The 20867-nt window shown below is 40.3% G+C and overlaps 1 protein-coding gene across 2 annotated transcripts in view; it reads right to left on the bottom strand.

Moving 5' to 3' along the window:
• ROBO4 (roundabout guidance receptor 4) overlaps positions 1 to 20867 on the bottom strand; it is a 74336-nt gene that overhangs the window by 39650 nt on the left and 13819 nt on the right. The window contains exons 1-8 of one of the 2 annotated variants that reach the window (XM_072156611.1): positions 20695 to 20841; positions 11788 to 12090; positions 6499 to 6656; positions 5716 to 5836; positions 4935 to 5073; positions 4714 to 4841; positions 3512 to 3615; positions 815 to 1040 (exon numbers count right to left, since the gene is read on the bottom strand). In XM_072156611.1, the coding sequence (XP_072012712.1) occupies positions 815 to 1040; positions 3512 to 3615; positions 4714 to 4841; positions 4935 to 5073; positions 5716 to 5836; positions 6499 to 6656; positions 11788 to 12090; positions 20695 to 20767 (1252 nt within the window). In that variant the 5' untranslated portion in view covers positions 20768 to 20841. Of the gene's footprint in view, positions 1 to 814; positions 1041 to 3511; positions 3616 to 4713; positions 4842 to 4934; positions 5074 to 5715; positions 5837 to 6498; positions 6657 to 11787; positions 12091 to 20694; positions 20842 to 20867 lie in introns of those variants that run through there. The other variant, XM_072156610.1, reaches the window with a different exon arrangement.

Here is a 20867-nt window from a genome sequence, read left to right as displayed (position 1 = left end):
GCTTAAGGAATGATACCTTTATTAGCTAACTAGAAAAATTATATTTGGTGCAAACTTTCAGGGCACACAGGCCCCTTCTTCAGGCATGGATACAAATGAAGCACTGAGAGAAAAACACAACATTTGTGGGATGTTACACTAAGAGTATTAGTACATGTGTACTACATTAGTACCATATGTACTAATATGTTGTGTTTTTCTCTCAGTTCTCCATTTGTATCCATGCCTGAAGAAGGGGCCTGTTTGCCCTGAAAGCTTGCAACAAATACAATTTTTCTGGTTAGCCAATAAAGGTATCATTCCTTAAACACTTTTGTAGTTTTTACACAAAAGTATTTACATCAGATTTTTGATTTTTCCTGGCTAACACGGTATGTCAACAATTTTCTCAACATACTAAAACTTCACTCAAAACAGGCACAGAGCCCTGCTGCCTCTCACCTAACATATCCTGACTAATTATGGACACGGATACAGATCGCACTTGATAAAGGTTGAGATGACCAAAACATCATATAATTATTGATCGGTTGTGATTTTGTTCTTACACATGTACTACCTACTAAGCTGAAGGCTAGAATTCTGAGTATTAAAGATAAAAGAAAAAAAGAATTTCAGTGAGTGCCTCATTTCAAATCTATTCCTACATATGGGAGTCAGAGCCGTACAATGAGCACCACCCACTGCTGAGAGTGCGGTACCTCTGAAAGATACATGTGTGATGTGAGAGTCCTGCAATAGTGGCCCTTGTAACAATCATATTTAGTTTTCTTTCCCTTTCAAATGTTAGAAAATAGAGAAACCGGAGTCCTACCCTCGTCCGGAATTTGGACATGTCTGATGTTACTGTCCACTCCATACACTGTCCTTCCATAAGGTTGAACTTTAAACTCGTACTTCTGCCCTATGCGTAATCCTGGGATCACAACGGTGTTCTCATTCACAGGAATGACGCCCCACTTCTCCCAGTCAGAACCTGAAGTAGAATGAGGGCGATAAAACACAGCATATCCGTCCATATATTTGGACAATGAAGATGTCTGAAATAAAAAATAATGAGGTATCTAAATTCAGTAAATGTAACATTAAACAGGAAATAATAGTCCTAATTTATCAGCCATTGCCTTAACCATGGATCTAGGCCCTGCCCTGCATGGCAATAAATAACAGAAGGAATGGTTGTTAAAAGTCTTTTCTAGGACATTAGGTCTTAAAAAATTTGGGAAGAGTGTAGAGAGAAGGGTGTGAGTGCCTAAAACTTCAGTTTGACATTTATTTAAAATATATAGAAAGTATGCTGTGTGTTCATTGCACCGAGACTTATTTGATATGTTCTCTTTAGTTTAAATAAGTAGTGCAGAGTAGATACCTAGCTAGGGATGGGGTTAACATGAGGACCGTCCCCTTTCTGGTTTCAAAAGTACCTCTTGTATAAATGCATAGACTTGGTCCAATACAAACCAATTCTAAATTGAGAGATTTAAGTGTCACAGAAGTGAAGTATAATCTTCTGATACGCTGGAGCCAAAACCAGCAGAAATTAATCTGGTGGCAGACCACAAGCCTGTCAACAATAGATCACATGCAGGGGCATAACTAAGAGAGGCTATGCCCCATACCAACTTTTTGCATGGGGCCCCCCTTCCTTTTAAAAATATATATGCCATACAAATTTTTAAACTCATGTTTATAGAATCATAAATTTTCAGTAACGTAACTAGAAGAGCCTGGGCCCCATAGCGGATTTTAACATGGGGTCCCCTACCGCTTAAAAAAATATATATTTGTACAGACACGTTTATACAATCACACACATTTACGCACTCAGACACACACATACATTTATACACTCATATGTACACATACATAAAGTTGTACACTCAAACTAACTTTTATATATTTGTACACACATACATACATGTATACACTTATATGCACATATTTCTGTACACACTTTTATACACTAATACATACAGTGTACACAAATGCATATAGAATATACACACATACTGTATGTACACATCCATACCTTTATGCACACATACCGTATATACACATCAAATTTGCACACAGATTGTAATGTACATACACATTATGTAATACAGTTCAAATAGTATATATCATATACTTATATATACAGTATACACTCACCACATATACACATACATACAGTATACACTCACCATATACACACATACTGCTTATACATACATATTGTATATGCATACAGCATATACGGAGGGCAGGACACATACAAGACGGATGGGCAAGCAGAACATAGGCGAGACAGGCGGGACACAGGTTAGATGGACCAGCAGGCCACAGCCTGGGAGGTGGCCACAGATGAGATAGTTGGGTGGGCAGGTAGACGTCCCGCCACAAACCAAATATGCAGGCGGCAGATATGAGGTGTGTGGGTGGGCCCCTATTACTGGCATGCTGTTGCCAAGCCTGGGTGCCACTGTGAGCAGGGCCCGGGAGAATGGCAATAATAAAGTTTGGTTCCGCCGTCCTTCCCAGACCCCTGGGGAATGCGAGCCCTGTAGCAGCCGTTATAGCTGCTATTGCTGTTGTTACGCCCCTGGTCACATGTCATGGAACCAATGTGTTGCACATCTGATTGCAGTGCGGCATGCACCTCTTACTGGGTGGGTATCACCAAGATGGTAGGGAGCTGAGTAGATCTCCCATTAGGAGTATCAGTGTAATAAAGAGCAGGGAAGTCCCACTAATGGTGTGGAAACTATTAGGATTGTTTATCGTTGTTCCATCCCATAACTGTAGTCAAATACAATGTCCCAAAGAAGCCGAGGTGACTGGAAGTGAAATGCATGTTGGGACAGTCTATTTGACTGCAGAGTAGTTAGAAGTCGGGGAAGCTCAGCTACAGGATAGAACAGCGAGGTACTTACAACGTTCAATCTACACCCTATCTAAATACTTTAAATCTCAAACGTATGGTGGTGCACACCAGTTAATTGCAATTCCAATAAGATTAACCCTTTCCAGGTCCATAGAACATTAGGTCAACATCATGAAGCTCAATTTTTACTGACATTATAGGATACCTACTGACAGTGACCCGGTAAGGTAAACATGCATAGGGGCACATTTATAAAGAGCCCTGCGGCAGTTTTCGGTTGGACTTTGCACATACTTTCTAGTGTAAACTGCTTGCACAAGTATTTAAGAAGTGCATGCGCCACATTTGAGTTGCACGCAGCCATTTTGTGGCTCGGATGCACTGTGCTTCATGAGAAATTTCTACACTGGAGGGGGTATTCTGGTGCTTAGTTGGACTGTGCGCCAGATATAACATGCAAAGTCTGACAAAAATGTATTGCACACCCTATGTTAAAGCGGCACCAAAAAAAAGTGGTGCACTCTGTCGGGGCTGTGCAGGGAGCGCCAGAAATCCTGAATCGGGCGCACCCTACATACTACACAGGAAAACTGCAACAAATGTGCCACATATACTGCAGTGGCAATGAATATGTGGCACGGCTCTTACCTTCCACTGCATGCGGACTGATGAGGAGTTGTGTAATGTCACAGTATCCAGGTACAAGTTCACATTGGATAATTCTCGCTTAATCTGCCCCGTATCCAAAGGATCTAAAATGCACAAAGTTGAACCTTTATTCATTCCCACTTATGAATTCTACCTCAGACCTTTATAAGCTTTTCTGCCGGTGAATAAATATATTATAACCTGCATTGATCCACCAGCAGAATAGTGAGAACAGCTCTGGATGTAACTCACTGGGGTACATGTATCTCTTTAGTTTGGCTGTGTGCTCCTGCCTTTATTTTTTTTGCTTTCTTCTTAGATAAGTTTTTCCCTTTTAATACATCTGAGTTAAAGTGAACTTGTCACCAGGAATATAATTTTTAGCTGGTGACAAGTTCCGATGCTATGCTGATTTAAAAAATGCCTTTGTCAGCATTTTAGTGTAAAACTTTATTTCACATTACCTGGCTCCCTGACAGCAGTGTATGGTGAGTCCGGGGATGAATAAAGGATAGCTGCAGCAGCCTGTGTGCCAGTGCCTTAGTCTCCTCTTACCCACACTCATCCAGCATCCTTCCCCTTTCCCACTTTCTGTCATGTGCATTGAGTAGGCAGGGGAGGGGGAAGAGGGAGGGCTGGTGTGAAGGAAAGAAAGAAAGCGTGAGGAACTAAGACAAAGGCTGCTACAGCTGTCCTCTATCCCTGGGACTCACCAAACGCTGCTGGCAGGGAGTCAGGTAATGTGAAAGTTTTATAAAGTACTGAAATGGTTCAGAAAGCTAAAGTCACAACAGTTTATTTCATTCCTTAAATTATTCAGAAAACTAAAGTTGAAAAAAGTAGTCCCTAAGTAGTCGCAAACAGCTCTTAACTATTTCCTATGACTGGTAAGAGCAGGTATGGATTTGCGCCAAATTTATGACCTTTTTGCTACTTTAGAAAACAAAAGGATGCAACTTCCACATCTGTAATTGGGTGATAACTGAGTGAACACTGTAGAAAATTCGCCCATTTTGATCTAAGAAGGGGGGTTGTCTTTGGCCCAATAAAAAGTCAAAAGGTGCACATAAGTCACAAAATAGAAGAAAACACCAAGCCAAAACAAAGGTACATACGTCCTACACGTTAGTAATATAACATATCGCCTTCTTTCTACCTTGTATGATTGTTAATACGCTATTTAGATGGATAACAATATTTACCTTTCACCACAAGCAGTGCGGATGCAGACACAGCACCTATATTACTTTTGGCTGTGCAGATATATGTCCCTGAGTCCTGCACAGTCACTCGCTGGAGGCATAACGTGTTCTCATTTGTAATTGCATACCTGCCGGCGGATACAAGTATAAACATTATGTAATAATCAAAATGTTCTATATATAAACATAGTATCATTATTAACCATTGAAATAGATTATACCTTCCAATGGGGAGTGATCCCTGCTCTTTGCTCCACAGTACGATAGGCCTGGGGTTTCCCTGAGCTCCACAGGCAAACTGGACTGTGCTTCCTGGGTTTTCAATCTTGTTAGTTGGTTTAATTGTAATCTGTGGCATCTCTGTTTATGAACATAATAAATAATTATGAAACTGAGTTTGTTGTCTATTACAGCCAATCACATTGCTGCTATGGATTTCATATTCTGCTATAGATTTTCACACATTTATATATGTGTGTATGTGTGTATATATATATATGTATACATGAAAAAATTTATTGCAGCACTCGTAGATATAAATACCACTCAGATGCACTTCCCAGAACCAGGACCAAAGTTACTCCAAGATATAAGTAGAAAGAAAATAGCAGCACTCCGAGATTCAATGTGTATAAAACATACTGATTTATTCCAACATGTGCCCAAGCAGAATAGTGAGTTATGTGCATGAGTATAACAAATGACACTAGGGAATTCTGTAATAACAAAGGAGCCGAGCATTTACATCAGCTAGCTATGATCAAACATACTGTCATTCACTGAAAGCATGCAAATATCTGAAAAGGGTGATACGTGTCAATATTTCTATTTACTAGATCATTCAGAATTCTATTAAAAGTTGCAATTAGGTAATGAACTTGAAGTCTATTTTATCCCAACAGGCTAAAAACATGCATCTTGAATGCTAGTCAGGATATAGTTAAAATCCCTGTCTACCTCCATCTTCCTCTTTTATGAACTTTTTATGAACCAGTCACTCACCCAGCACAGAGATAATAGCTCCTCGACTTGTCCTCTCACCGGCCAAATTGGATGCCACACACATATATACTCCAGCATCTGAGTTCAGTGCACGAGCAATGGAGAGTCTACCGACAGCAAACTAGAGATTAAGAAAGGACGTATATATTCACTAAACGTACCCATATAGATATCTACTCTGAGGGTCATATAGAAGGCTTACAGAGCAGGGGGTTTGGCAAACTTTGACAAATTAGAACCACTTAGCCAAACATTTCTGCTTTCTTTTTTACTTAAATGAGACAAAATGAACTAATAAGTTAATATAATACAGGCAGTCCCCGGGTTACATACAAGATAGGGTCCGGAGGTTTGTTCTTAAGTTGAATTTGTATGTAAGTCGAAACTATATATTTTATAATTGAAGTTCTAGACAAATGTTTTTCTTTTGTCCCAGTGACAATTGGAGTTTCAAAATTTTAGCTGTAATTGGACCAAGGATTATCAATAAAGCTTCATTACAGACACCTTACAGCTGATCATTGCAGTCTGGGACTATAGTAACGCTTCCAGAGAGCTTCACCAGAGGTCACACTGGGCAACGGGGTCCGTCTGTAACTATGGGTTGTCTGTAAGTCCGGTGTCCTTAACTAGGGGACCGCCTGTAGTTAGGGGAGGAGTCTTGACAACAATAGCATCATTCGTTTTAGTAGAGTATGGTGTTAGACAACCATTTTGATTAAGGAGAATTAAAGATATTTTTCTACTTTTTCGATACATCAGTTCATAATCCTTAGACTGTACCGTGTAGCGGCTGTTGTTTCTGTCCAGCAACACTCCATTTTTTCGCCATGTCACTAAAGGCTCTGGGTGTCCTTTGGGAGGGGAACAATCAATTACCAGCGGCCTCCCTGCAATAACCACCTTATCCAATGGCTCCTGGCGAAATTCCTCCTTCAGAACTGAAAAAAAGGGATTGCAGTTAAAGATAAGAAGGGCAGACATTAGTGTTATTATGGCAGCTACTCTCTTTGACCTTATATAGGACAATACCACTTCAGACTATCTGCTGTGGAGCCATAGCAGCTGCTAGGGGCCTGTAGTGTCAGGGGACCCGGCCAGCAAAGGACGGTAAAGAACACATGCAGCAATGTAAAGATATTTTGCTGGACCTCTTCCATAACACACTGTTCATTCCAAGCCAAGAAATGCCGAACAGGGGTTGCGACAGCAGGAGAACAGGACCAATAATCCTCTGTCCTCTACTCCCTCCATACGCTTATCAGATGCTGGGCTGCTTAGTTATCTGTGACCTCCGGCCCAAACCCCCCCCCCCACCCTATAATGAGAAGGTGGCAGCAGGAGATGTGAAGACTGCTCTACTGTGTGTGTAGATACTGTATATATGTATGCACTTTATGTGAGCATATTTGAGCATATATTGTATGTGAGTGTATATGAAGTGTGTTTACTGTATGTGCATGTTCATGATTTCTTTATACAGTGGGTGACCCCTTTAAATTGTTCACTCTTTTTTTCATTGCAGCCAATTGGTAAGATAAAAATGTTCTTTTGTTTGCCCATTAATGTACTCAATTTTGACAATTCTGACAAAAAGAAAACAAGAAATGGAGATATTTTTGCTAATTTAATAATATGTATATATACTGTATGTATTTGAATATATAATGTCTATTGATTGTATGTACATGTAAATAATGTAAATATACTGTATGTGTGTAGTTGTGTATAGTTTTACTGTACTGTATGTGTATATATGGGGCCTACTGTATATACTCGAGTATAAGCAGACCCAAGTATGAGGTAAGGTAGCTATTTTGCCACAAAAAACTGGGAAAAGTTATTGACTTGAGTATAAGCCTAGGGTGAAAAATGCAGCAACTACTCTCTAAAAGTAAATAAAATGGAAAGAATATAAGAATATGGCTCAGATGTAGTTAAAATCTGCATTAGGGTTTCTACTTTTAAAACTCCTAGGGGACCTACTGTATATACTCGAGTATAAGCAGACCCAAGTATGAGCCAAGGTTATTATTTTTGCCACAAAAAACTGGGAAAAGTTATTGACTTGATTATAAGCCTATGGTGAAAAATGCAGCAACTACTCGCTAATAAAATGTCCAGTAGCAGCTCGCATTTCCAACATAACCAAAAGCCTGATGCAATCTGAAAGATTATGATTACTATGGCACCATGTTTCAAACATTTTCATCTTTATGATTATATCGACAGCATGGTTCTATAGTACTGATGATATGGGCGTCTGAAGTGACGCTAAAGTGAGTCTCAAATAATTACTTATCTAAGGCAAAAAGGGATTCTGCATAGATCATTTGCATATGACTTTGGATGGGGATTTTTATGGGTTAATGGGATTGATATAACAGAATAGAGGGAATGCTGAGTGATGTAAAAGTTATTCCCTTAAAGGGAACCCGTCAGCAGAAATTGACCTAATAAACCAGAACGAGCATGTTGTCAAGTAGCTGACACACATTACAAATCAGGGCCAGCCCAGCACCTGGATCACCTGAGTAAGTGCCGGGGGCCTATAGCTACTTGGGGCCTATTCATGGCCGTGCCTCATCTTGGCAGTCCGCAGAAAGCTGGGCCTGGGTCATGGCAGATTACTAAATGCACAGAATTGCCATACCCTGGCAAGTATATACAATATAATGAGACCATAATGGGGCAATACCACCACATGTGTTTACTGCAAATGGGCCTATTGAGGCTCTGTTGTCTATGGAAACCGGGAACTGGCCCAGTTAAAGATCATGTTTCTTTCATGAACCAGTGTGGCGGCATCATTCAGAAAATCTACTTTGAAGTGAGATGTAACTTGTATAAAGTTAAGGAGGCAGAGATTTTACCACTCAAGTCAAGCTCTAATTTCCTCAGAAAGACCCCTTCACTGTAATTACTGTATTGGTCTTGCATCCAGAGACATCACTAACCAGATCTCTATGATTTCTATGACAGAGGAGAAGGCATTCAGAGATTCCCACCTAGACTTCAGTGTTGAACTCTTCTCCTACTTGACTTTACACATCCAATTTACATCTCACTTCAAAGTTGATTTTCTGGATGATGCCACCACACTGGGCCATGAGAGAAACATAATCTAGAAGGTGTTATGCTGTCTGACAACATACTGGTAGTGGTTTCATAGGCCAATTGTTGATGACAGGTTCCTTTAATGAAAATCTGGATGAAATCTGTAGCAGAAGATACATTCTAAATATTTTCCCAAATGCAAACTCCAAATATTTACACCACACAAAACATCAAACACTTCTGAAACATTTAATGCTTTATAAAAGAGATATGTCACAGAAGGGTAAGGCGAGATACAGAATATTCAGCCTAATATGAGAGATTTATTACATGTATTCCTTTTATTTGCATTTTATTACTTTTTATTTTTCATTTCCAAAATGATTATTTATAAAATTGAGGGTAATTTACTTAAACAAATACAAGTAAAACAAAATAAACTGGTCAAGCCCAGTCAGTTCTACATACATAGCAATATCCGGTTTCTACATGCTGTTCCTTTACTACGTTACATGTAATAATGGAGCCGGCTGCTGAATAGTAATTAATGCTGACCCCAGGGGCTGGCACTATAGAAATCCCGTGGGAGCCAACAAGCAAATACAAAAAACGTGACAGTACACTGAGTGTTAATGAAAGAGGCTGCCTGCATGCTTGACAGAAATTAATGACATTGCTAATTAATCGGCTCGTTAGTCATTGTGTGCAGTATCAGTGGATAAACAGGATCGCCTAAGTGGAAGATTGGTGCATTGTAGTTATGTGCACTTGGAGCTGTGGTACCTGGACTGTTGTTGATCAGGTTGATGCCACTGATCAAGTTTCAAGAAGCCATATTGAGGTTTTTACTTTCAATAAAAACAAATGCCCATACTCGGTCCATGAATTACAGACAGTGTCCATGCTGTATTTCATTAACTGACCATAGTGTTTTGTGGCTTATTTGCTGTATTTTTCCAGAAACGCAGAAGTTTCTCCCAATTGCATATGTATTTCCACCTAAACATTTGCAATCAGATATGAGCAACATGTGTTTTGCATTGTTCAACGTCAATACATGCGTTGCAAGTGTTTAGATACAAGCGCATATGCGTTCGGGTCCTAACAAAGTCAGGGCTTTACAAGCAGACTGTCAAATCATTTATATATACCGTATATACTCGTGTATAAGCCGAGTTTTTCAGCACAATAAATGTGCTGAAAATCCACACCTCGGCTTATACACGGGTCAATACAGCCAGCCCACCACTTAAAAAAAAACCAACTTATATACTCACCCTCCGACGGCCCTGATGTGCAGCGCTGCTCCCCTGATGTCCGCGCTGCTCCCCCGATGTCAGCGCGGGTGCCGGGTGCCACGGGTGCGCCTGCCGGCCGGGAAGTGCTTGGCTAGGCCGGAAGACAGAAGAGGACCCGCGCTGACATCAGGGGTGCATCGCTGCACATCGGGGCTGCTGGAGGGTGAGTATATAGGGTTTTTTTTAATGCTGGGTTGCTGTATTCTACTGGGGGCAGGCTGGGCTGGCTGTATACTACTGGGGGCAGGCTGGGCTAGCTGTATACTATTGGGGGCAGGCTGGGTTGGCTGTATACCACAGGGGGCAGGCTGGGCTGGCTGTATACCACAGGGGGCTGGCTAGCCTGGCTGTATACTAAAGGAGGCAGGCTGGGCTGGCTGTATACTACTGGGGGCAGGCTGGGCTGGCTGTATACTACTGGGGGCAGGCTGGGCTGGCTGTATACTACAAGGGGCAGGCTTGGCTGGCTGTATACTACAGGGGGCAGGCTGGGCTGGCTGTATACTACAGGGGGCAGGCTGGGCTGGCTGTATACTACTGGGGGCAGGCTGGGCTGGCTGTATACTACTGGGGGCAGGCTGGGTTGGCTCTATACTACTGGGGGCTGGCTGGGCTAGCTGTATACTACTGCAGGCATGCTGGGATGGCTGTATACTACTTGTGGCAAGCTGGGATGGCTGTATACTACCTACAGGGGGCAGGCTGGGCTGGCTGTATACTACTGGGGGCAGGCTGGGCTGGCTGTATACTACTGGGGGCAGGCTGGGCTGGCTATATACTACAAGGGGCAGGCTTGGCTGGCTGTATACTACAGGGGGCAGGCTGGGCTGGCTGTATACTACAGGGGGCATGCTGGGCTGGCTGTATACTACTGGGGGCAGGCTGGGCTGGCTGAATACTACTGGGTGCAGCCTGGGATGGCTGACTCCAGTATATACGGTATATATATATATATATATATATATATATATATATATATATCTCACCCACTGCCCGAGATAACCTTCCATAAGCCCAGAGGGCAATGATGAAAACTCCAAATACCCTTCAAAAAGCATTATGTACAAAAGCAGATCAATCAAAATCTAGAAACATTAGGAAACATAGAATTTAAAATTAGACATTTGTGGGGTGAAGGTGGGGATTTCATTTGCAAAAAAGTCAACTCTGAGGGCACTCAGCGGTTTTGACTGTGGCAAGAAATGTTTCTGCTGCGGCTTTCAGCCAGGATTTTTCTATGGTTGGGCAGAGTTATTCACTACTTCGAGCCCTAAGGATTGGATTTCCTCATAACAGGAGCACTCTAGCCCCTGGTCACATGATGCAATGAGTTTTGAGGAGGAGGAGGGGGAACATGTGACCCCAAGTCAGAGGACCCTGCATGGCTTACAGTGTAAAGTCCGAATTGCCTCCTGCTCCCTCAGACCTTAATTATTTTAACACTATAGGTACCTGCAAGTGTTTGTTTTTCCTGTGGGACATTCTGCAGCCTGCGTGGCCTTCACCTATGCAGGCTATGACCTTTATAATGATGTCACTACACAGGGGGACATAGGGGGGAGCAAAGGTCTCAGTAGTCAGGTAGCAGCCAGAAGCTTCTTTGTCACATCATACACAAGTATTATAAATGACAAGTAGAGGAAGTTTTTACTTTATGGTCCACAAACTTTAAGTTACCCATTAAGAACTCAGTTACTGTCAGATAATTGTTTCTTACCGGCAATGGTGAGTGATGCGTTCCTACTGACAGCCGTCCCTAAGTGGTTTCTTGCCAAACAAGTGTAAACCCCTTCATCTGATCTTCCACTGATATGTAAGAAGAATAGGGATCCCCCTGGAATCAGAGAGCTGTGGCCTTTAGAGAAGTTAACAGCTTCACCGTTGCGGTACCATTCGATGGTTGGCTCTGGATTCCCCTCTGCACGACAGTTCATGATGCCAGGTTGGTCTCTGCGCACAATTAGGTCAGATGGGTGCTCAATAATACGTGGTATAGAGTCATTGGTGCGATATTTTGATCCTAAAAAAAGGAAATACAGTTTTTAATATTACGGTATAAATCCTATTTTAATTGATCTAATTCTTACAACTTTATTATTCATGGTAAGCATTATTATTGGTTACACAAAAAAAATGCAGACAACATACAGACTCAAAAAATCATTCCAGCCAGAAAAAAGTTTTTTCCATCTCTGTCTGATTGAATCTACATAATAATAAAAATAGCTACATCGAGTTAGCCGAAATGTAGCTTTGTATCCACATGTGAATAAAAATTCTTGAATTGGAGACAGAGTGCTGCTATTTCCTTCATCGTTGATGTGCCTTTGGGGTCTTGGGTCAGACCCTCACTAGCCTGCACCCATTGGATTGAATCCTATTCTCCCTGAGCCGCCCTTCCCTGCTGGTTTGTTACATAATAATAATGGATACACTCACTCACTTCCTTGCAGTGCAGCCCCCTCTCAGCTCTCATCGGCCACCATCTTGACTCTTAGATTTTTCTATTTCTTTTTATTCCATTATTTATTTTATGATTCTTTAGAACTGCATCACATGGGCAGCTAGAGCAACTAGCAACGATTACTGTCTGCTGGGGGCACATTGTGATTATAATTATCTCTTTATCTCCTTACTATCTAAGAAACCATACTTAAGCAATCATAAGGCTAAAGTGCTATCTTCTAAATAATAAGACAGAAATGTTTCTTATCTTCAGCAGATGCTTTGATATGAGTATGTTCTACTCAAGGAGACTGTGTGGCGCAGTCCATGAAAGTGCATCTTTCAATCATTCAATAAACCTGATGCCTAAGGTCAGGGTTAGTGGACGGTCAGGCACAGTGCGCAATTGCCCAGGGCCCCCAACCAGGGCAGAATTTCTGTTTGTTTAGGTGACTCAGGCAGCAGCCCAAATCAACCACCTCACAGAAGAAGAAGAAAGTTGCTCTGGCACTACTCCCATGTAACTCGTGATTCCGCGCACAATCGGACCACAGCACCGCTGGAGTTACTTTGAAGCGTTCCTGGTAAGTGCCGCGATCTTCTTTTCTATACCAACCAAATCAACCACCACTAGTACATACCTGCCCCGATGTCTCCAACGTATGCTTACATATGCATCTGGTGATTTTTTTTTGTCTTTGTGTTTGGAAATCAAGTGCAAACACACCTGTTATACATTAATAATAATAACTAGGGCCTCCTGCATGTAAGCACTGTAAGCACAGAGGACATAATACTTTAAGTTACTCTGCTATTTTTAGGGGCACAGTGTGGAAATGTGTTGGACAGAGCTGAAGACATCTAGCAGCGAATCCAGCATTGATAAACCATGGGCGGGAGAAGTGATAATGAAGATCTCTTCCTGATGGAGCAGACAATATACTATAAGGTACCAGATGCTGTTAATGTCTGTGTTACTGACTGATATTATAGTATGAGACAACGTCAGCCTTTGGAGGGTCAGCTGTGCTGTAATCTTTTTCTGATCAGGGTGTTGGTGCTTTTTAAAGATTTATTTCTACTGTGGGTACGGAAAGTATTCAGACCCCTTTAAAATTTTCACTCTTTGTTTTATTACAGCCAATTGTTAAGATGAAAAGATTGAAAAAAAATGAGAGCATAAGTATATTAACCCCTAGGCGCACCAGGACGTTATAGTACGTCCCTGGGGCTAGATGCTTAGCGCACGGGGACGTTCTATAACGTCCTGCTTCTGGCACCGGCTCACGAACGGAGCCGGTACCAGAAGCAGCGGCTGTCAGCTGTCTAGTACAGCTGACAGCCTGCGCTAACACCCGCGATCGGAGCCGGCTCCGATCGCGGGTGTTAACCCCTTACACACCGCGGTCAAACATGACCGCGGCATGTAAGGGTGTTTGTGCCGTGGATCGGATCCCCCGTGCCGCTTACCGGGGGATCCGATCCACTTCTGGGCAGCTCCGAGGACTGGCATGTGCCCCGGAGCTGCCCGGTTTCCATGGCAGTCAGACCCCTTCCGGGTCTGACTGTAAACTGTCTGAGCATGCGCAAGCTTGCTCAGACAGTTTACACTGCTCTACAATAAAATAGTATTGTAGGGCAGTGTATTGAACTTAAACCAGTGATCAGAGCATCACTGGTTCAAGTTCAAGTATGTATAAGTAAAAATATGCAAAAACACTTAACACTACTCATTATAATAAATAAAAAATAAATACATAAAAATATAAGCCCCTAAAATGTCACTTTCCCATAAAAACACTTAATAAAGTATAAAAAACACAAAAACACAAAAAACCCTGCATATTTGGTATTGCCGCGTCCGTAACAATCTGTATAATAAAACAGAATCGTTACTGGACCCGCACGGTACACGCCGTAGAAAAAAAAACGTAAAAACGTTCCGAAAAAAGATAATTTTTAATTAATACCCTATAAAAAAATGCTCTAAAAAGTAATTTAAAAAATGTTATGCACTCCAAAATAAGCCCACTAAAAAGAACAACTCTTCTCGCAAAAAATAAGCCCCTAACCAGATTTGTCAGCCGAAAAATAAAAAAGTTATGCATATGAAAAGATGGTGATGCTAAAATGAACAAGATTTTCTCCAAATTACTTTTTATGCAGTAAAAATTGGAAAAAAATAAAAAATCTATATAAATGAGGTCTTTTTGTAATCGTGGCGACCCATAGAATAAAAATAATATACTATTTTTATGGTATGGTAAACAGCCAAAAAAAAAAAACATAAAAATCTTCCTGAAAAGTGATGATTTTCATTTCCTCCACCAACAAAGAGTTAATAAAATCTCACCAATTAGCCTATAGATTCCCCCAAATTACGTACCAGAAAAGTGCATCTCATGTGGCAAAAGAAATAAGCCCCTATAGGTCCACATTAAAAAAAAGAAAAAAATTATAGCCTGTACAATGTGACATAGCAAATCTGATCTGGATGGCGCCTCCTTCCCTTCTATGCCCGGCCGTGCACCCATACAGCAGGTTACCACCACATGTAGAGTATCCGTGTACTCGGGAGAGATTGGGTAACAAACTTTGTGGAGCCTTTATTCATTTAATCCATTGTAAATGTTTAATTTTCCACCCAAAATGGGTGTATTGTGAAAAAATATTACAATTTGCAAACTGCACCTCCATTTTGTTTTAACCCCTATAAAACACGTAAAGCGTTAACAAACTTCTTAAAAGTGGTTTTTTATACGTTGAGGTGTGTAGTTTCCACAATGGGGTAATTTATTATTATTTAGGCCTCTCAGTGTCAATTAGAAGTTGAGCAGGTTCATCTAAATACAGGTTTTGGTGATTTTACAAAAAATGTGAAAAATGGCACCCAAATTCTGAGCCTCATAACATTCTAGTAAAATATGTGGAATCTTAAAAAACCATGCCAACATAAAGCAGACATTTGGGAAATGTAAGTTATGAATTTATTTGGGAGCTATGACTATCTGCATCAAAAGTAGAGAATTTAGAACGTTGAAAATAAAGAATTTTTCCAAATTTTTGCCAAATTTTGTTTTTTTTCATAACTAAACACAAAAGATATCATCCAAATTTTTAAACTAATTTGAAGTACAATGTGTCACGAGAAAACAATCTCAAAATCCCCTGGATATCTCATAGCGTTCCAAAACTATAACCACTTATAGTGACACAGGTCAGATTTGAAGAATGGGGCCGCGTCCTTAAGGCCAAAAGAGGCTGAGTCCCGTAGGGGTTAAAGGAAGAGTAGATCATGCCTGTAGTTTATAGCTCTTCTCTCGCTGCTGCTATTGTTTGTCGTTAGGAAGTCAGAATGTATCAGTGTGAGCTCCTGCTGGAATGCAGGGGGAGGGGCCACTACAGGGAGCAGAGAAGAGCTCAGCTCCACAGCATCAGGCAAGGAGTCTGTTGAACCTAAAGTCAGAAGATCCAGGGTCGTAAACCTGGGGCAACTGAAATAGTGTACACCACGACTGATAGACATAGGTTGGAATTATATCTGTGAAATTCTGTATTTTTTGTTAATAACAGTGAATTAGAGAATGTGATATTTTGTTATCCTGGGTATATTTAAGAAACTCCTTTAAGCGCTTCAGTGATAACTTCCACATGAACAGCATGTCACATTTGAAGTCAGTTATGTTCCATTTGTGTGTTGGTCTTCACTGAGGCCAGTAATGGATCCAGTAGAGGTCTGCCTGGGCATGTGTGTGGCTTTACAACAAAGCCACCAGATATACAGAAGCCACGACTGAGGGACTTGAATAAGTACAAGTAGTCCAATAGCGTTTCTTTATTTACTCACAAATCCTTTAACCCCTACGGGACACAGCATCTTTTGGCCTAAAGGACGCGGCCCCATTTTTCAAATCTGGCCTGTGTCACTATAAGTGGTTATAGCGTGGGAACACTGTGAGATATCCAGGGGATTTTGAGATTGTTTTCTCGTGACACGTTGTACTTCAAATTAGTTTAAAAATTTGGATGAAATCTTTTGCGTTTAGTTATGAAAAAAAACAAAATTTGGCAAAAATTTAGAAAAATTCTTTATTTTCAACGTTCTAAATTCTCTACTTTTGATTCAGAAAGTCATAGCACCCAAATAAATTCATAACTTACATTTCCCAAATGTCTGCTTTATGTTGGCATGGTTTTTTCAGATTCCACATATTTTACTAGAATGTTATGAGGCTCAGAATTTGGGTGCCATTTTTCACATTTTTTGTAAAATCGCCAAAACCTGTATTTAGATGGACCTGCACAGTTTCTAATTGACACTGAGAGGCCTAAATAATAGCGAGACTCGTAAATTACCCCATTGTGGAAACTACACCCCTCAACGTATGAAAAACCACTTTTAAGAAGTTTGTTAACCCTTTACGTGTTTTATAGGGGTTAAAACAAAATGGAGGTGGAGTCTGCAAATTGTAATATTTTTTCACAATACACTCATTTTGGGTGGAAAATTAAACATTTGTAATGGATAAAATGAAAAAAGGCTCCACAAAGTTTGATACCCAATCTCTCCCGAGTACACCGATACCCTACATGTGGTGGTAACCTGCTGTATGGGCGCACGGCCGGGCATAGAAGGGAAGGAGGCGCCATTCAAATCAGATTTGCCATGTCACATTGTACAGGCTATAATTTTTTTCTTTTTTTTATTGTGCACCTATAGGGGCTTATTTCTTTTGCCACATGAGATGCACTTTTCTAATACATAATTTTGGGGCATCTATAGCTAATTGGTGAGATTTAATTAACTCTTTGTTGGTGGAGGAAATGAAAATCATCAATTTTTAGGAAAATTTTTATGTGTTTTTTTTTTGGCCGTTAACCATACCATGAAAATAGTATATTATTTTTATTCTTTGGGTCGCCACGTTTATGAAAATACTTCATTTATATATATTTTTTTATTTTTTCCCATTTTTACTGAATAAAAAGTAATTTGGCAAAATTGTTGTTAATTTTAGCATCACCGTCTTTCATATGCATAACTTTTTTATTTTTCACCTCAAAAATCTGTTTAAGGGCTTATTTTTTGCAAGAATGATAGCTCTTTTTAGTGGTCTTATTTTAGATTGCGTAACTTTTTAAAATCACTTTTTTAGAGCATTTTTAAAGGGCATTAATAAAAAATCATCTTTATCAGAGAGAGTTTTTTTAGGTTGTTTTTTACGGGGTTCACTTTGCGGATCTAATAACGATTCTGTTTTATTATACAGATTGTTACGGACGCAGGGATACCAAATATGTGGGGGTTTTGTGTATTTTATTCAATTGTACTGAATAAAAACTAATTTGGAGAAAATCTTATTCATTTTAGCATCACCATCTTTTTATATGCATAACTTTTTTATTTTTTGGCAGATAAATCTTGTTAGGGGCTTATTTTTTGCGAGAACAGTTGTTCTTTTTAGTGGGCTTATTTTGGAGTGCATAACATTTTTTAAATCACTTTTTAGAGCATTTTTTATAGGGTATTAATTAAAAATTATCTTTTTTCGGAATGTTTTTTGCGTTTTTTTCCTCCGGCGTTTACCGTGCGGGTCCAGTAACAATTCTGTTTTATTATGCAGATTGTTACGGACGCGGCAATACCAAATATGCGGGTTTTTTTTGTGTTTTTATGTTTTTTATACTTTATTAAGTTTTTTTATGGGAAAGTGACATTTTAGGGGCTTATATTTTTATGTATTAATTTTTTATTTATTATAATGTGTAGTGTTAAGTGTTTTTACATATTTTTACTTATACATACTTGAACTTGAACCAGTGATGCTCTGATCACTGGTTTAAGTTCAATACACTGCTCTACAATACTATTTTATTGTAGAGCAGTGTAAACTGTCTGAGCAAGCTTGCGCATGCTCAGACAGTTTACAGCCAGACCCGGAAGGGGTCTGGCTGCCATGGAGACCGGGCAGCTCCGGGGCACATGCCAGTCCTCGGAGCTGCCCGGAAGAGGATCGGATCCCCCGGTAAGCGGCACGGGGGATCCGATCCACAGCGCTAACACCCTTACACGCCGCGGTCATGTTTGACCGCGGCGTGTAAGGGGTTAACACCCGCGATCGGAGCCGGCTCCGATCGCGGGTGTTAGCGCAGGCTGTCAGCTGTACTAGACAGCTGACAGCCGCTGCTTCTGGTACCGGCTCCGTTCGTGAGCCGGTGCCAGAAGCAGGACGTTATAGAACGTCCCCGTGCGCTAAGCATCTAGCCCCGGGGACGTACTATAACGTCCTGGTGCGCCTAGGGGTTAAATGGAACTTGTTGGAAGAAACTAGCATGAAATACACACATTAGAACTATACATTTCGCATTATTTTCTTTATATTGAGCAGAGCAGTTTCAGCTTTATAAAAAGAGTTCTCCTGAGACTCTCCTGGTTTTATTAATCTATGGAAAATAAATGCCTGTGATTCAAATATATGAAAATATCAATGACAAATAAGCAAAAAATGTTAAGAACGTAGAACAGGAAGAACTTTCAGAGCATAAAGGGACAATAAGGGACAGTGATGACAGGTAGTCGCCATGTAGATTTCCTCTATTTTTAGACCCCAGCAGCTGCTGTGTTTACTGGATGAGGACAATGGCAGGAAATAAATATTGTAATACTGGATAGAACATTCTCCATACATGTATCATACAAGGCAAGGTTATGCTATAAAAAATATAGGTTGTCAGGAGTATTAAGTAGTTTTAAAACTTCAAGAGCATTGAAGACCATTGATCTTATTTAGGGATCCATGGAGGCTTCGGGACACAGGTGAAATGAGGGGCAGATTCCTATTGTATAAGCCATATTGTAAGGTACAAAAGTAGAACTTTGTATATAACAGCAATTCATTGTACAATGTTTTCCCCTGCATGGCACGGAGTTGCTTTTAAGTTTCCACTGGTTTCAAATGGAACCATTTAGGACTGGCCTCAGGTTGGATGATGCCCTGTACAGAATCCTTTTTTGATACTCATAGAGCATCAGAATAAAAATATGTAGATATTTTTTGGGGCCTAGCCTTTTTTGGGGGCATAAAGGTCAAAACAAAAATTTTTATTTATTTATTGTAAATATTATATGGTTAGGGCTTGTTTATTCTAGGATGAGATTTATTTTTCAACTGCAGAAAGAAAAGCCTGCACCATTCCCCAAGTTATTAAGGCAACAGAGTATGCTCCAAACCAGCCATGCAACTTCAAGATACCAAATATGATAGCTATGGCAGCTTGCTTTGCCCCACTTTCTGTTAATTCATTAGTGACTTCTACATTAAGAATCAATACGCACACAGAATATAGACTGTCACGGTGTAACAGTCTGCTGGATATCGGGCGCACGGACCTTAGTGAATCCAGGCAGACGCAAATCCTAGTCAGAGAACGTGCCCCATTATTCTCCATATTGTATCAAATGCCATGAATAGATAAAACTTATTGTAAGTTTGAAAAGCTTTCAACTTAATAAAATGCTTTGCACATATCTAAGTGTTGTCATTGTATGAAAACATTCGCCTTTACAACCAGAAATTAAAAACCATTAAGATATAGTTAACACACTTCCAAATTCAGACAAGGTTGTTCAAATCATAACTGGAGTAAAAATCCCTCTTCTATTTTACAACATCTGAGTGACCCATATTAGATGTACGGATTCTTTTTGCTGTGATATAGGAAGTTGTAAGTATCTTACTCACAATCACTTCTTACGTGCTACATTATATTGAAGTTCAATAGCTTCAATAACTTTATTGGAACAGAACCTCTTATTTCAAGTAACAGCGAATAAAGGCTATTCTACAAATCAAACAGGAAGTCTGTCCCGCAAGCATGACTATTAATCACTGCATTAATAGAATCTCTGTCTAGCAAGGATATCAATCATTTATAGGAGGTAACTTTTCACGCCTTCTCTTTTCTAACAAAGGTAGAGATTCTCTACACTCCCAGCAAAGTATTAAGCTTTCAGTGCTCTAGAATGTCTATAAAGGAGGAAAAGAAATCTGTGGATTCCCACTACGTAGTAGAACTCAGATTCTCTGCAGTCCCAGCAGTAATATACAATAACACAAGCATTCATTATCGGGCAAGGAAAAGAGTAATTTCTTGACCCCCAGCATTTCCCAGTACTCACCTTGCAGAAGCTCATTATCAGCACTACACACAATTATAACCATGAATAACCTAAAGGTCAGAGAAGCCTCCATACTAGATCCTGGGGACCCCGTAAGTCTAAAGAAAACTGCCTTCCAGCCTGGTCACATCCCTGGGCTCAGACTAATGATAGAGACCCTCCTCTGCTTCCAG

Source organism: Engystomops pustulosus, chromosome 6, assembly GCF_040894005.1.
Source record: "Engystomops pustulosus chromosome 6, aEngPut4.maternal, whole genome shotgun sequence".
In the NCBI taxonomy this organism is placed as follows: domain Eukaryota; kingdom Metazoa; phylum Chordata; class Amphibia; order Anura; family Leptodactylidae; genus Engystomops; species Engystomops pustulosus.
The sequence above is the reverse complement of the archived record's forward strand: the minus strand, read 5'-3'. Positions and strand labels throughout refer to the sequence as shown.